At 39.5% G+C, this 16,555-nt stretch overlaps 1 protein-coding gene across 1 annotated transcript in view; it reads left to right on the top strand.

Moving 5' to 3' along the window:
• LOC124796263 overlaps positions 1-16,555 on the top strand; it is a 374,071-nt gene that overhangs the window by 278,962 nt on the left and 78,554 nt on the right. The window contains exon 6 of the mRNA XM_047260374.1: positions 3,200-3,279. Coding sequence (XP_047116330.1) covers positions 3,200-3,279 — 80 coding nt within the window. The remainder of the gene's footprint in view (positions 1-3,199; positions 3,280-16,555) is intronic.

Genomic DNA, 16,555 nt, shown 5'->3' with positions numbered 1-16,555 from the left:
TACAGCTCTCACGTCAAATGATGATAAAACGGATTCTGCGGCCGGGAACTATCAGGTGAATTAAAATACGGGGGATGGAATTTAAATAGTGGCCACTACTTATTCGCAACTGATACAAAAGAGTTGCATGTTTGGACCTGTTACTGTCCTTCAAAGTAGTCACCAGCATTGTGTAGAACCCGTTGCCAGCGATGTGGAAGGCATAGTATACCGTTAGCATAGCCTGTTCTGTTGATGGCGCGAATGGAACAGTTTACTGCCTGTCAAATCTCTGGAACAGTTCTGAAGCGAATGCCACAAAGTGGTTCCTTCATCTTTGGAATAAAATCAAAGTCACAAGGACTTAAGGCCGGGAAGTATGGTGGATGGTTCAATACTTGCCAGTCCCATCGACTGAACAGAGCAGCCCCAGATTGCGCTGTATGCGGCATCGCATTATTGTGCAAAATGATGGGTGGGTTGCGCAGAAAGTGTCGCCACTTCTTTCACAAAGCTGGTTGCAGGTGATGCCCCAAAAACAAACAATAACATTGTGCATTGACAGTCTACCGTGGAGAAACGTAATGTGTTAGGGTAGTGTAATGCGTTCAAAAACATAGTGACATCTTTAAGTTAGACAGCTCGTTCACAAGTGACTGTGTTTCCCTCGATTGTGTGCACGCCGGTGACATCGGACGGATGGTTCAGATGATGCACTTGGTGACTAGGACTGTCTTTGAAAACACTGGATCCCATAAGGCCAACTACAACACACCGCCGAAATTCCTTTAGCTTTTTCTTTTCATTTGGCTTGGTTAGTCGAAACAATATAAATGCATTTCCAACAGAAATATCAATCATATACCAAAACAGTCTGAGCCACCAGCGTCTAGATTTTCTGTCAATTGCATAGAAACTATTCATCATGTCCGCTTTATCTACACATGCCATGTTCGAATTACAAGATTTCACTATCTGTGGGCAAGGTATTTTTGTAATTGTGCCATCCTTTTCTTTCCTACCGACTTCTTTCAAAGTTACGTGTGAGCCAATTGTTGATAGTAATTTGTGACAAGACGTTTATCTTTCCATTTCATGCATGCAATCCCATCAGAACGAACTGACCAGTCACTTTCTCCTCTTCGCAACTCTTTGTCCGGTTTCAGAGGAGGAAGTCCTTTACTGTGGACTCTAATGGTACCACAGGCTAGGATACCATCAAGTTTTAGTGTCTGCAAAAGTGGAACACTAGTTTAAAAAAAGTCAAAATATATGTGACATCCTTTGCCTTCTAAGCCTTTACACAAATCTCTTAACAATCCTCTCTCCCAAACATTTCTCCTTTGAATGATATTTGCCCTTTGAATTTCACCATGCATTCAGCAACAGATTGCTCCTTAGTTGGAGCATAATATTCTTTGAAACTTGTCAGTAATTGATTTACTAGTAGTCAAATTTTATACAATTTGTAGTAACATTCATTCCCTTTTTGTGGCATAAGGGTGTTGTCATTTACATGTATATGAGATAAAATCCAGCAAAATCTTTTCAATGACACAAGTGAAGAAATGTACTGATCTCTGAGTTCGTTGTGCGATGACCAGCAATCACGATATGCGCAGGGTTGGTTGTTACCCATTAGAATATTTATAGCCAAAAACACCTGAGCAAATTTTCCCCAAATAGCTATAAAAAGAAATCAACTGGCAGCATACCTTCACTTTCAGTTTTCCTTTGACACCAACTTCCTCTAAGACCTTACTAGTGGCACGTTATCTTCAGAACTGAAACTGTAATCACTGTCATTTTCAGAACGATTTTCACTTTCAGAAACAACATTAGATATTACTGGTCTTCGCATTTGTAAATCAAGATCACTGTCTTCAGCCAAAATATCACTTTCATTATCACTGGTACTGCCAGTCTCAGAGTCCACGACAGAAGTAATTTCTTCTAAAAGACACGTCAGAACTTCCTCATCCTTTAATTTGCGAGAAAACATTTCGCAAAACTGTTCTCGCAAAACTGAAATTAAAAAAGAGAGAGAGATAAGCCTCTAATACTACCCCTGCAGCCGCAGTGGTTTCAAACAAAACCACCAGAGTAAATACGGAAAAAGTACGTGATTTTCATTATTGTTGCAATACATATTGCATGTATTTATATACAAAGTATTATGAATTTGTTCCATGTGTGAAACTTACATTTCAAAGACAAATTCAATCACAAATCAAGAAAAAGAGAACCAGCACACCACAGACAATAATGGCACTTATACTTGAATAGCTAACTGCAACCATGTGAGAAATATTGACGTAGTTCAAATTTTGATCGCTAGATGACAGCGCAGAATCAAAACGTCATTGGTGGCTTCAAATGAAACCACATCGTCACAGAGGGTTAATCTCCAAAAGCCATTATTATTATTATTATTATTATTATTATTATTATTAAAGCCTTGTGTCTTATTGTTTTAGGAAATCTATATCCAGACACCTTCAAACCCTATAAATATGAAGAAAATTGAAAAGGGCTATTCAGTAAGTTCCTCTTGTAAGATCCTTTGTAACACGGAACCATATGAACCAAAAATACTGTCATAATTTGTTAAATACTACAGTGAACTGAGGAATAGTAAGAAAATATGCCAGTTGGTGATGACTTGTCTGCCATTTCATTCATTCATCCATTGCAATAAACGTTGTGGTTTTTAAATGCTTTGTTTAATTTTAGTTACCTGACTTGCTCACTAGCTACTGCAGAGCATTTCACACTAATTCTTTAATTTTTAAATGCAATTAAAAGGATACAGTATTGCTGCCTGCTTCACACTGTCAAGAAGGGAGAATCTACTTTTAGAAGTGAGATTCTGACTGCTGGTAAATGCATATAAAAGTAGATAATTCTATCCAACAAATTTGCAACTGTGTAGGCTGATATGACAGTAAGACAAAAAAATTATATTCAGGAGTAGTGGGGTTAGTTCCCTGTTCACCCACTTTCAAATTAGTTTTCAGCTGCTTCCTCTCTAGAGGCTGATTCCAGAATGCTTCCTTGAATATTATTTGATTGTGTCCCTAATTTGTGTCCTTATTGTCTAGTTCAGTTTAATTTTTTAAAATCATTTAGATAATTTTAAAAATCCCTGTTAACCTCTAGACTTTTGTGTATCATCAATAATCATTCTGTAATGTAAGACATATTTTCTGTTTGTTTTCAGTCTATGGAACATTCCACCTATCTTGACCGAATGACTGAGTTGGTTTCTATGTATTTGGACATGGAAATAAAGGCTTCAAGGTATTGTAATCCTCCACAGTGTGTCTTGTTTTCCAAAAAGTAGGCTTTGTATTTGACTGAATACAAAATGGAAAGTTGCCACTTAGTTCTAGATAATATAGTGATGTTACATTCTTCAAATGCTGCTTTTCAATGTATCTAGTTTTTAAGTCATGGTTGTACACAGCTGTATTAATCAATTTATTCATAAACAGATAATGTTCAGGAATGTGACAACTTATAACCACTATCAAATTTCATGCTACAAATCAACATCTCCATTCAACTGTAAATCAGAAGCACATGCAGTGTATAATAAATCTGATGCAAGCACATGACATGATTATTGTCATTTTGTTTCCCCACAGATTTACGGTAAGCTATATGTGCCCCAGAATTTATAATTGAATGGAGATGTTGGTTTGCAGCACATTTCTTATTATTTGTTATGTGTTGTAACCCGTCTAATTAGGATACAATACTCCTGAAGATGGTCTGTTTATGATCGAAACTGTTTGTTTTATAACGTGATGGATACAGCTGTGTGCAACCAAGATTTTTCAATAATTCGTACAATCTGTGAGTCATTACCTCCTCAAAATAATATCTAGGTTAAGCCCTACAATCAGTCAAAATCTTTGCTGCCAATGAGGTAATCATTCATACTTACAGGTTGTAGGTTTTCATTGTTGCAATTTGACCATAGTTATTTAGGTTTTCTTATATGGTGATGTGAATGGCCAACACTGTTAATGTGTGTGACTTCTTTGTAAATAGTGCAAATGGGTTGCACAAAGATAGTTATAAACGAGCAAAAACTGAATATATACACAAACAATCCTGTTTGAGGAACATCCGCAACCGAACTTTATACCAGAGCTTGAAAATACCATTACGGTTGTAAAGTTCTTTTATTTAGGACACGACCAGTTTCGGGCTCCTATCCGGCCATCTTCAGATGTCGTACTGAAAATAGCAAGAGACAGGAGATAATTTTTACATGCAGTAATACACAAACAAAAAATTTCTTAAAATTTAAAAACCACTAGTTGGGCTAGGTCCTCTAAAATGTAAGTCAATGCCAAAGTAATACCAGACAGTACTGCAGAAGATTGCCTGAGTAAAGAAATATGCCAAGAATACCAGGACACCTACACTTGGTGCTGTGACTCCGAGTGCCGCGGTGGATGAGTGCAAGATGCGGTGTGCTACCAGCGAATCCAGAGCGCAGACTAGCATTCATGAAGGAGGGAGCCAACTGGTAAACCAGAATGGCAAAAGTGCTGTCATCTGTTGACAGGAATAAGAATGCTGGGTCACTAGCCCAGATGTTCAGTTGAATTAGTGATTTACATTTAAAACGAAAAAAGGAAACATTATACAGAAAGTTCATTATGTGTCGTAAAGGAGTAGTACAGAACTGCAGTAAAACTGAGTGGAAGCTGGCGACATAAAATTCATGTACAAACCATGAAATGCAGTGAAATTTTTTCCTTTACCCAAGTGGTATTCAAGTTCTTAATTTAGTGGGGATATATATGTGGCTAGACTTAAAAACACACCACAGTCATCAGTTAAAAGAACACACACATGTGCCACTCCTATTTACAAGCATCCATCCAGTTCATTTTACGTAGCTGGAAAATGTCCTCTTTTAATAGAAGTTTGCATGTTATTAATTTTTTGTTCTATGACTATGTGCATTATTGTGCTGCATCATTGTGTGTCCTCACTAATTTAAAATTTACCTGTCTTTTTTCATGATGTAAAATTCGTATCAGTTTGGATCTTATGTAAGCCTCTATTAGTTATCGACTTTTAGTTAGCAGGTTTTAAATTGACCCAACTTTTAATGTGTCCTTTTATTACTATTTCAGCTAGCTATTAATTGGCATAATAGTTTCTGACAGTGTGGACTTAAGGTTTCACTACTTTCCCGTTTGGTCAGTAATGAGATGTTTGTAAATAGGACTAGACAAACTCACCCTCTGGTTGCAAGGTAGTGGGTCTGTGCCTTGACCTATCAAAGGCCTTTGACTGGATCAGTCATAAAATTCTTTACTAACAACTTAAATTGAAAAGAACATACAGAAAATGTTGGGGAAGGCAAAACAAAGACTGCGTGTTATTGGCAGAGCATTCAGAAAATGTAACAGATCTACTAAAGAGAGTGCATACACTATGCTTGTCTATCCTCTTTTGGAGTACTGCTGCAGGGCCTGTGATCCTTACTTTATAGGATTAACAGAGTACTTCATGAAAGTTCAGAAAAGAACAACACATTCGGTATTATCGCAAAATAGGAGAGAGGGTGTGACTGATATGATACGGGATTTGGGTGGACATCATTAAAACAAAGGCATGTTTTGTTGTGGTGGAATCTTCTTATGAGATTTCAATTGCAAACTTTCTCCTTCAAATGCAAAAATATTTCATTGACGTTGAACTGCATAGGGAGAAATGATCATCATAATAAAACAAGGGAAATCAGAGCTCACATGGAAAGATATAGGTGTTTTTTCCACGCTCTGTTAAAAGTTGGAATAATAGTTAGTTATTGTGAAAGTGGTTCGATAAACCCTCTGCTAGGCACTTAAGTGCGATTTGCAGAGTATCGATGTAGATGTAGGGAGTTTCTGCAGCTATAAGCAACTGTAAGCTGCCTTTTTCTTTTGTTGCAAATGAAATTATATTGACGAGCAGTCTGCATGTTAGCTTTTGTTCTGTTTGCATTTAGTTTAAATTGTACAATAAGCATTTAATACTTTGGTGATGCCTTGCTCTGTTTATTACTAAACCCCCCCCCCCCCCCCCAAGAAAATAAAAATAAAAAAAGCACACCACACAGTGCAGCATAATCATTTTGCTTACTTCGATCTGTTACTTCCAGTGCTGCCCAGTTTTTGCTACTTGTCTTTGAATTAATTAGGTAAAGAAGTAAGTAAAATGTCAGTTTTGTTTTTAGCAGTGAATAGCTTTCAGAAGTAAATTACTGTTCATTTCCAGAAATTAAGCAATAACTCTGACTGGTATATCTGAAATGAAAATACTACCTCTTAACATTATGACAGTCTTAAAAGACAGATCTGTATTGAGCTGATAGGAAGAAAAAATAGATAAGTAAAACATACTAGTAAGAGAAGCAAGTTTCAGTTTCAGATTTTTAATTCCAAAATAGAAAAGGTGGTTGGTGCATGTCCATGTTATTAAAACAACCTGCAACAATCTTTCTTAGGTAAGCAGTGACATAATTTCCTAATTTTTTAAAAGTAATTTATTTATGTTTTTGCTACAGTTTTTCCACTGGTTCTGCCTGACTATAATATGTACTGTGTCAACTCGCAGCTAGGAGATTATTTTAAACTGTATCTGTAATTTACTTGTTCCCTCTGGAAGATATACATAAAAATTAAGGACACAATAACTGTTGGTGCATATTTTCTCCAGAAAGACAGATCATTTGGTTTGAGGGAACTAGTATTGGCAACAGAGGCAGCTGAGTTACAAATAAAACTTTTCCCATTTTATATCCCCCTCCCTCACCCCGTGGCTCACAATGCTTGGCTACGACTGGCACTCAGTCTTTGCAACATTACTTCCTTTTTGTGCTACAAGCTTGTGCATCCAAAATTCCTTTCCCCCTCTGCATATCCATCGGATGGTTTCCTTGGTGCAGACCCTGCATGGACCTGGTTTATGATACGGAACTCAAGTTTCCACTTGCAGCGATTTCTTCAACTTTCTTTAAATAAACACATGGTCCCCGTTGTTGAATTTGACCTGCTACTAATTTTAAAAATTCACCAGAAGTGCATTTCGTGCAGGGAAGGTTGCCTAATGTGGTGTGTGCTCCACCTTTGTGCCTTTCATCTTTGCACTCTTCCCTCCCCATGTATGCCAAGGAGTATGTGCCCATCGTGACAGAGGCACGGGGACACTGAGCAACAGATTAGTGGCCAGGTAGCTATTGCTGAGGCTGAGTGGCACCCACGGGGAGACACCCCATTCAGAGTGGGTGGCAACATGGCATGTGAGCAGCAAATGAAGAAGATGAAGTTATCTCCTGCTGGTGGTGATACAGCCCCAGCAGTCTCTGTGGAAGGAAAGTCCTAGTTTAATGCAGAGAGATACAACCCTAAAATGTTCCCTTCCCTGGCTAGACTGTGGGAGGAACATAAGGCTAAGTGGCAAGCAGAGAAATAATCCCCCCCCCCTCCCCCCAAATACTTATTTTGCATGGTGACTGAGGGGGATTTCTTCTCAATCACAAAACCGTTATGCTTTATGGAGAACATAGAAGAGAAGTTTTGGGAATTGACAGCCATCTCTAAAATGAAAAGTTGGTAGTCAATTTTGCTCAAAACAGCATTCCCTGCCCAGTCATGGGCATTACTCGCTTTTAACAACCTGAGAGACATACCAGTAACTGCCACTCCCCATAGTTGTGTAAATACGCTACTGGCCATTAAAATTGCTACACCACTAAGATGATGTGCTACAGATGCAAAATTTAACTGACAGGGAGAAGATGCTGTGATATGCAAATGATTAGCTTTTCAGAGCATTCACACAAGGTTGGCGCTGGTGGCGACACCTACGACGTGCTGACATGAGGAAAGTTTCCAACCGATTTCTCATACACAAACAGCAGTAGACCGGCGTTGCCTGGTGAAACTATGTTGTGATGCCTCGTGTAAGGAGGAGAAATGCGTACCACCACGTTTCCGACTTTGATAAAGGTCAGATTGTAGCCTATTGTGATTGCGGTTTATCGTATCACAACATTGCTGTTCACGTTGGTCGAGATCCAATGACTGTTAGCAGAATATGGAATCGGTGGGTTCAGGATGGTAATACGGAACGCCATGCTGGATCCCAACGGCCTCGTATCACTAACAGTAGAGATGACAGGCATCTTATCTGCATGGCTGTAACGGATTGTGCAGCCAAGTCTCGATCCCCGAGTATACGGATGGGAACGTTTGCAAGACAACAACCATCTGCACGAATTGTTCGACGACATTTGCAACAGCATGGACTATCAGCTCGGAGACCATGGCTGCGGTTACACTTGACGCTGCATCACAGACAGGAGCGCCTGCGATGGTGTACTAAATGACGAACCTGGGTGCATGAATGGCAGAAGGTCATTTTTTCAGATGAATCCAGGTTCTGTTTAGAACATCATGATGGTCGCATGCGTGTTTGGCGACATCGCGGTGAACGCACATTGGAAGCGTGTATTCGTCATCATCGTACTGGCGTATCACCCGGTGTGATGGCATGGGGTGCCATTGGTTACACATCTCAGTCACCTCTTGTTCGCGTTGACGGCACTTTGAACAGTGGACGTTACATTTCAAATGTGTTACGACCCGTGGCTCTACCCTTCAATCTATCCCTGCGAAACCCTACATTTCAGCAGGATAATGCACGACCACATGTTGCAGGTCCTGTATGGGGCTTTCTCGATACAGAAAATGTTCGACTGCTGCCCTGGCCAGCACATTCTCCAGATCTCTCACCAATTGAAAACGTCTGGTCAATGGTGGCCAAGAAACTGGCTCGCCACAATACGCCAGTCACTACTCTAGATGAACTGTGGTATTGTGTTGAAGCTGTATGGGCAGTTGTCCTGTACATGCCATCCAAGCTCTGTTCGATCAATGCCCAGGCGTATCAAGGCCGTTACTACGGCCAGAGGCGGTTGTTCTGGGTACTGATTTCTCAGGATCTATGCACCCAAATTGCATGAAAATGTAATCACATGTCAGATCTAGTATAATATATTTGTCCAATGAATACCCGTTTATCATCTGCATTTCTTCTTGGTGTAGCAATTTTAATGGCCAGTAGCGTATGATTCAGGGCATAATTTTCTTGCAGTCTGATGATGAGCTGCAAGTCAACTTGGAGCGAAGGGGGGTCTACACTAAGTCATTGCATACCCAGGGGCCAAAGGACAATTGGGTTGCCACTGGAACCTTCATCTTGACCTTTGAGGGCAGTTCATTGCCTGAGATTCCAGCGATCCCAGTTTGTACTGCTCAACGCAACCCAGAACCTGTATGTATTGATACCATAAGCCCTCAGCCAGTTGCAGCAGGTGACCCTAGGGCATAACCTGCCTCCTTGGTCCCTTTGCACCATCATAGTACATCTACAATATTATCCTCCAGTGGAATTGTAGTGTTTTTTCCCATAACTTGGCCAAACTACAGCATCTTTCCAGCACTTCCCCTGTCTTCTGTGTTGCCCTTCAGGAGGCTTGGTTTCAAGCAGTGAAGACCATGCCCCTTTGTGGATACCGAGAATATTATAAGAATCGTGCTACGTATGACAGGGTGTTGGCCAGAATTTGTACATATGGTCTGGACACACTATATTGCGAATTTTGTGCCTCTTAATATGTCTTTTGAGGCCATGGCTGTTTGAGTACGGGCATTTCAGGATATTACCATTGCAATGTTTATCTCCCTCCCAATGGCTAAGTGTCTCAGTACATATTGTTTGCATTGGTTCCTCAGCTTCCTCCCACCTTTCCTGATCTTGGATGATTTCAAAGCCCATAACCCTTTGTTGGGTGGAACCACAGTCACTGGCTGCTGTGAAAACCTCGAAAACTTAGTGGCTCAACTTGACTTTTGCATCTTGAATACTGGCGTCCCCACACACTTCAGTGTGGCCCACGGAATTGTTTCGGCCATTGACTTTTCAATTTTCAGCTTTTGTCTCCTCCTATCCACCCACTGGAGAGTCTGCGATGACCTGTGTGGTAGTGACAACTTCCCAATTTTTGTGTCCCTCCCCCAACGCCACTCCTGTGGATGGCGGGCTGTCAACAGTGTTGACGGGGGCAATTTTGCCTCTGCTGTTGCTCTTGAGTCTCCGCTGCATGGAGATATTGGTGAGGCAGTCCAGAGTACAACTGCAGCCATTCTTTTGGCAGCCGATTTAACGACTCCTATTCCTCAGGCTTGCCCCTATTGAAGACAGTACCTTGGTGGTCATCAAAAATCACAAAAACCTTTAGAGATCATAGGCAAGCTCTCCAATACCATGAGCGCCATCCATCGATGGAGCACCTCATTGCCTTTAAGCGGCTTCATGCCGGAGTCTGCCACCTAATACTGGTGAATAACATGGGAATTTTTTTATAATTCTTGGCATTTTTCATTGTTGTAGTCTTCATTTAAATTTTTGTAATGTTTACTGGTAAGAACGGATAAACAGCAACATGTGTCGAAAGCTTTAGGACAAAGACTGTAGAATACTTCATAACAGCAGACTGCTTCTGATGTTCGTGACATCACAACTGTTAACTTTAAGTTTGTTTTGAGCCGTTGCCAGTGGGCTGATGCACATGTACAGTTGAGTTGCATATGAGTAGTGCTTTCTCCTGCTTCTGGCTACTTCAAGTGAGGCTGCAGCAGTAGCAAGAAGCAGTCATGTTACACAGAAAAATTTTTCTGGCATGCCCAAGCTGTCAGATTCGCACATGCACAGAGCAGTCCGGGTTTTAGTGGGGAGGGGGATAGTGACCCGTTTTACATTTAGTGATTTTGCTGTTTCGTGATGTCCTATCTCCTCTTTGTTTACAGTTTGCATGTCAAATGAAAACAATATGGATTTCTGTGGCCGGAAGCTGTCAAGTGAATTAAAATACATTCACATAATTACGGAAGGCTGTTATTAGTTTTGGTAATTTTATTTTATTTCTACATTTTTGGCAGTCAAGCATTAATCATCCTGCACAACAATGAAGTTATTTTTGTCGGTTTGCTAAATAAATGTGGCTTTTATTAATTTTTTTTACAGATGCAGTCAATTTATAAGAAACAAAGTGTTTCATTCCAAACTACTGGCTAGTTTCAACTGTTCACTGGATTTCAGGTGCAAATTTTCGTCGTATGGCACCTATAGCATTATGCCATAATAAAGACTCAAACATGAGGCAATATAGTACTGGTACTCCAAGAAAATTTGCATTCCAAAAAGTGCTTTCTAAAGCTCAATATCAGGTTGGGGCCTACTTCATTGTGATCTGGACATATGAATGTGTCCTATAATGTGGCATTTTAGAATGGTTTAAAAAAATTCCTACGGTCTCCTCTGATGTCCTATTTCTTTTATGACGTTATGTAAGATCTCTTACTGCTATATGCGTATGAACGTATGGGCTTCCTAAATCGTCATATCTGCCCATGCGCAGTAACGCCTAGTTTCTGACGCTCTCTGGCAGTTGCTGAAACGAACCCATGTGTCAGAGATCGCGGAAAAATATTGTGAATGGTTCTTCGATAAGCATTCTTTTCATAGGAAATTTTCTTTTACGCAAGATGGACTATGGTACATGTGAGAAAGTGCAATGAATTTCTTAAATCACAAGAGCATTTGGCTCTCATTTAAAACTTAACACTTTCAGAACCAGGAGCTTAGAATAATTTGGAGCCTAGAAGACGAGACATTGTCATTATTTAAAATTTACGAGCACATTTGTGTGATGTATCTTAAAGTGTAACACTCACTAAAAAGGCCAATGTTATATGTGAAAGCTTAATTTTTCTTGTAGCTTATTAGTCTTCAAGACCAGAATGTACATTAAAGCTTAGCTTTTCTTGTAGCTACACTGCGTATATTAATTTAAACCATTAACTTTTCATATTTGTGTGTTCACACTACTTACAGTGCCACTCTGAATATCTCTTGTCATTGGCTGGCGAGATCACGTGACATGAGCTAGCTATGATTGGCTTACAAATGTGCATTCCGATCTCTATCACAGTGCTGCGGAAAGTAATGTGCTGTGTTTGGTGGAATTCGAATTTATATATTCGTAATATGAAAATATGCAGCGTACATGTTACTACATGTCAATGACCTTTCTGAAAGGCGTTTCTCTTCCTCCCACCCCTCATGCTGAGTTTCATTTTCTAAAGTGCTGGGAAGACCTTTACCAGTCAAAGGATTGGTATTTTTTACACAGGGTGTATAGATGGACAAGGAAAAAAAAATTCCCGGTTGAAAATTCACTTTCTCCCAAGTAAAAGTACACTAAGTGAATTTTCAACCGGGAATTTTTTTTTCCTTAGTCCATCTATTCCCACACTGTGTAAAACTTACCAATCCTTAGAATTGGTTCACAAGGTATTCCAGCACTTTAGAAAACTGAAACTCAGCGTGGGGGGTGGGGGGGAGGAACGCTTTCAGAAAGGCTCATTGACATGTAGTCAACATGTAGCTGCATTTTTAGTGTTATGGAGGTATAAATTCGAATTCCACCAAACACTGCATGTTACTTTCCGAAGCAATGAAATCGAGATTGCGACGCGCTTTTGTAAGCCAGTGTCACGTGATCCCGCCAGCTGATGACAGCACAGGACACGTGATGTAATCAACCAATAGCAAGATCACTCTTAAGTAGCGTGTACACACAAAAAAGAAAAGATAATGCTTTAAATTAATATACATAGTGTTGCTACAAGAAAAACAAAGCTTTCACAAATAATATTGGTCTCGAAGATTAATAAGCTGCAAGAGAAGCTAAGCTTCCACATATAATGCTGATCTTTTTGTGTGTGTTACACTTTAAGATACATCACACAAAGGTGCCAGTAAAATTTTTAATAACGATGTAAGTGTCTGATCTTCTGGGCTCGAAATTCTTCTAGGTGGTCATCCTCAGAGAGTTGGTTTTTAAATGAGAGTCAAACGCTCTGTGATTTAAGAAATTCATCATACATTCTCGCACATAGTTAAGGAAATTTTCTTTGAAAGTAACACTTTCAAACCACCATTCGCAATATTTTCCCATGACCTGTTAGAAATTGGTTCGTTTCAGCAGTGCCAGAGAGCACCAGATAACAGGCGTGCACAATGATGCTGGAAGCCCGCATGCTTGTACGTGTAAAACATAAAAGATCTTGCACTATGTCATAAAAGAAACACAACATCAAAGGATACTTCAGGAGCATCGGAATTTCGTGAACCATACTAAAATGCATAATTCGGCTTTAAAGTGCACATTCGTATGTCCAGATTCAGATGTAAATTTTCTTGAGTACCATTACTGTATTATCTCATGTTTGGTTCTTTATTATAGCATAATGCCATATGAGCTAGAAGATGGAAAACTTACACTTGAAGTGCAGCGAACAGTTGAAACTAGCCAACAGTGTGAAATTAAACACTTCATTTCAAATAAATTGACTGCCTCATTGCAAAAGATTAATAAAAGCCAAATCTCTTTAGCAAACGGACAAAAATAACTTCATTGTTCTGCAAGGCAATTAATGCTTTACTGTCAGAAAGGTGGATATAAAACCTGAAACTTACAACATATTTTAGCCCTCTGTAATTATGTGAACGAATTTTAATTCATTTGGTAACTCCCAGCCACAGAAATTCGTTTTGTTTTCATTTAATGTGAGAGCAATAAACGAAGAAGAAACAGCAAAATCACTAAATGTAAACACAGGTCACGTGGAGACTACCCACTAAAACTCAGACTGCTCTGTCAGGGTGTATATGACCCGGGAGATCCGGGAAAAACCCGGGAATTTTTTCATCTGGGAGAAAACTGGGAAAAACCCGGGAATTTTTTAGAATTCCGGGAATTTTTCGCTGTTTTAGTTTTCAGTTAAATTTTTGTAATTTTGACTGGTAAGAACCGATACTCTAACAAAGTGTATTACTGTATCCTGCTACTGCAGAATAATACTACAGCATTAAAACATGAACGAGAGAAAAACACGAAAATAAAACTTAAATTGCAAAGGAAATGCTTTACAAGCGCGCTCGTGTACACGCGCAGTTGAGTCGTGTATGAGTAATACCTTCTCCCGCTGCTGGCTACAGAAATGTGGCTGTTGGCTGTGTAAGCAGCAGTAGCAACAACCAGCCACATGGGGAACCAGGAAAAATTTTACTGGCGCGCCCACGCTGCTAGATTCACGCGTGTGCTGCAGGCCCGGATCTGGGAGGGGCAAACCGGGGTAACTGAACCGGGCGGAAATTTCGGTGGGAGGTGGCAAAGTCATATTGTTGAGGGGAAAAAACCTTGTTTCGCAAAGCACCTAGCATCCAGTGCACATCGGTCTATCGATTATTCATCTAATTTTGAAATGCACCCCCGCTGGTTTTTGGACATTTTTGAACACTTTCTAAGTTGATTTGTGAATGAATTACAAGTTGATTTTTGAATGCATGCATAGTGTACGTGATGTCTCTGCCAGGGGAATGCTCGTCGCATCTAGAGATTAACTTCCCTGCAGACAAAATGGGACGAGGCTATACAAGCTGAGTGGAATAAAGCCGAACCGGTGAATGCCAACTGCTGCTTGTTGATGTGGTTGATTCGGTTTGCAAATATTTAGCGTTGTTATAATTACTAGCGAAATCCATACATTCAGACTATCAGAGTGGAAATAAACAACTAACAAGAATAACAGGCAAGGATGATTATGTATTATCTTCTTGGTGTATCGAAGAAAGTGAAATTCTGACAGAAAATTTTTGACCTGATCGCTACATTAGACAGGACCAGTTGTAGTCTCCAGCTAGCAGCTGCTTAAGTTCCATTCTGGGAGTTTCACGGAAAATGCATTGTACGACCACGCCTAACCGGAGAATAATCGCTGGATAATTAAAACGGTGATTGTGGCAGGGTTAGTAAAGTTAACCGGAGAATGAATTTTGACAGTGGTAGGAATAGTTACAGAATTACTGATAAGATTGTTTATTAGAACGAGGGAGGAGAAGAAAAGGGGACATCACACAAATTATGGAAGAATATGATGATTCCAAATTTATACAAAAATTTCGTTCTACTACTTTTCAGTCAAGTGCATAAGAAACTATTTCCTAACATGAAGCTTTTTGACTATAGTAGACCAAACAAGTATTTCGTATTGTTACTTCGTGAATTATATTATCGTACTATAAAAATTATCATTATTGGCGAAACAGTCTAGCTTATTTGGCGTGTGTTACAATTGCTGCAATATTAGAAAGGCTTATTTTGTTTTATCCAGCACACAGTGACAGAATAGACGTAATCATATTGAGAAACCACACCAGTATTGGGTACTATTTGTATTAACAGCTTTTTCACTATTAGACGACGACATTTCGATTTTTCGTGTAGCAAAACGTTTGACGAACTTTGATAAGGTAATAGTTCTTTCACAGAAAGGAAAGCTATAGCAAGGTTAGAGAGAAAAATCGCTAGGACCTAAAGATTAAATAAATGTGTACTGTCTTGCCTGTCTCTTGTCTTTACTGGTTTTAGGTATCCTATTTAATTTTATGTCACACAGAAAAGCAAGTCATTAGCTAATAGGCAATAGAGTGTCCAGATTTTCTGAAGCATTCTTGTTCTGCCGGTTGCAAATAATCCCATCCAGTATTAATTCCGATTTCAGCACTGCACTTCGGCACACTTAAGACCAAATAACGTGTCTTACATTTCCTCGATAATTATTGTTTTATGTATCAGACTATTCAGAAAGATGTGCGCTACAAAATGAACTTATTTTTGAAAAGTCTTTTCTTTTTTAATTTTTGACATTCTGATGCGCAGAGCAGTCTGACTTACAGTGGAGAAGGGGGGGAGGGGGGGGGTTAGTCTCCACGTGACCCATGTTCACATTTAGTGTTTTTCTGTTTCCTCCTCGTTTATTGCTCTCACGTCCAGTGAAAACAAGGCGGATTTCTGTGGCTGGGCGCTATCAAGTGAATTAAAATACATTCACATAATTACGGAAGGCTAAAATATTTTACTAGTTTCAGATTTTATTTTATTTCCACCTTTCTGACAGTCAAGCTTTAATCGCCTTGCAGAACAATAAAGTTAATTTTGTCGGTTTGCTAAAGAAATTTTGCTTTTATTAGGGTTTCCTGCTGAGGCAGTAAATTCCACACTATTGGCTAGTTTCAGCTGTTTGCTGCATTTAAAGTGCACTTTTCATCTTCTAGCGTGTATGGCATTATTCCATAATAAAGAACCAAACATGAGAGAATACAGTACTGGCACTTCAAGAAAATTTACGTCCCGAAAACCACACCGAAAAGCTTAATATCAGATCGAGGCCTACATCATTGGAAATCTGGAGATAAGAATGTGCGCTTTAAGGCGAATTTGCATTTTAGTATGGTTCACGAAATTCCGACGCTCTTGGAGTCTTCTCTGATGTCTTGTTTCTTTTATGACATAATGTAAGAAAGATCTTTTTAATGTTTTACACGCAAACATAGGGCTTCCTACGTCACCGTAGCTGCGCAAGTGCGGTGACGCCTC

Source organism: Schistocerca piceifrons, chromosome 4 (assembly GCF_021461385.2).
Source record: "Schistocerca piceifrons isolate TAMUIC-IGC-003096 chromosome 4, iqSchPice1.1, whole genome shotgun sequence".
NCBI lineage: Eukaryota > Metazoa > Arthropoda > Insecta > Orthoptera > Acrididae > Schistocerca > Schistocerca piceifrons.
The sequence above is the reverse complement of the archived record's forward strand: the minus strand, read 5'-3'. Positions and strand labels throughout refer to the sequence as shown.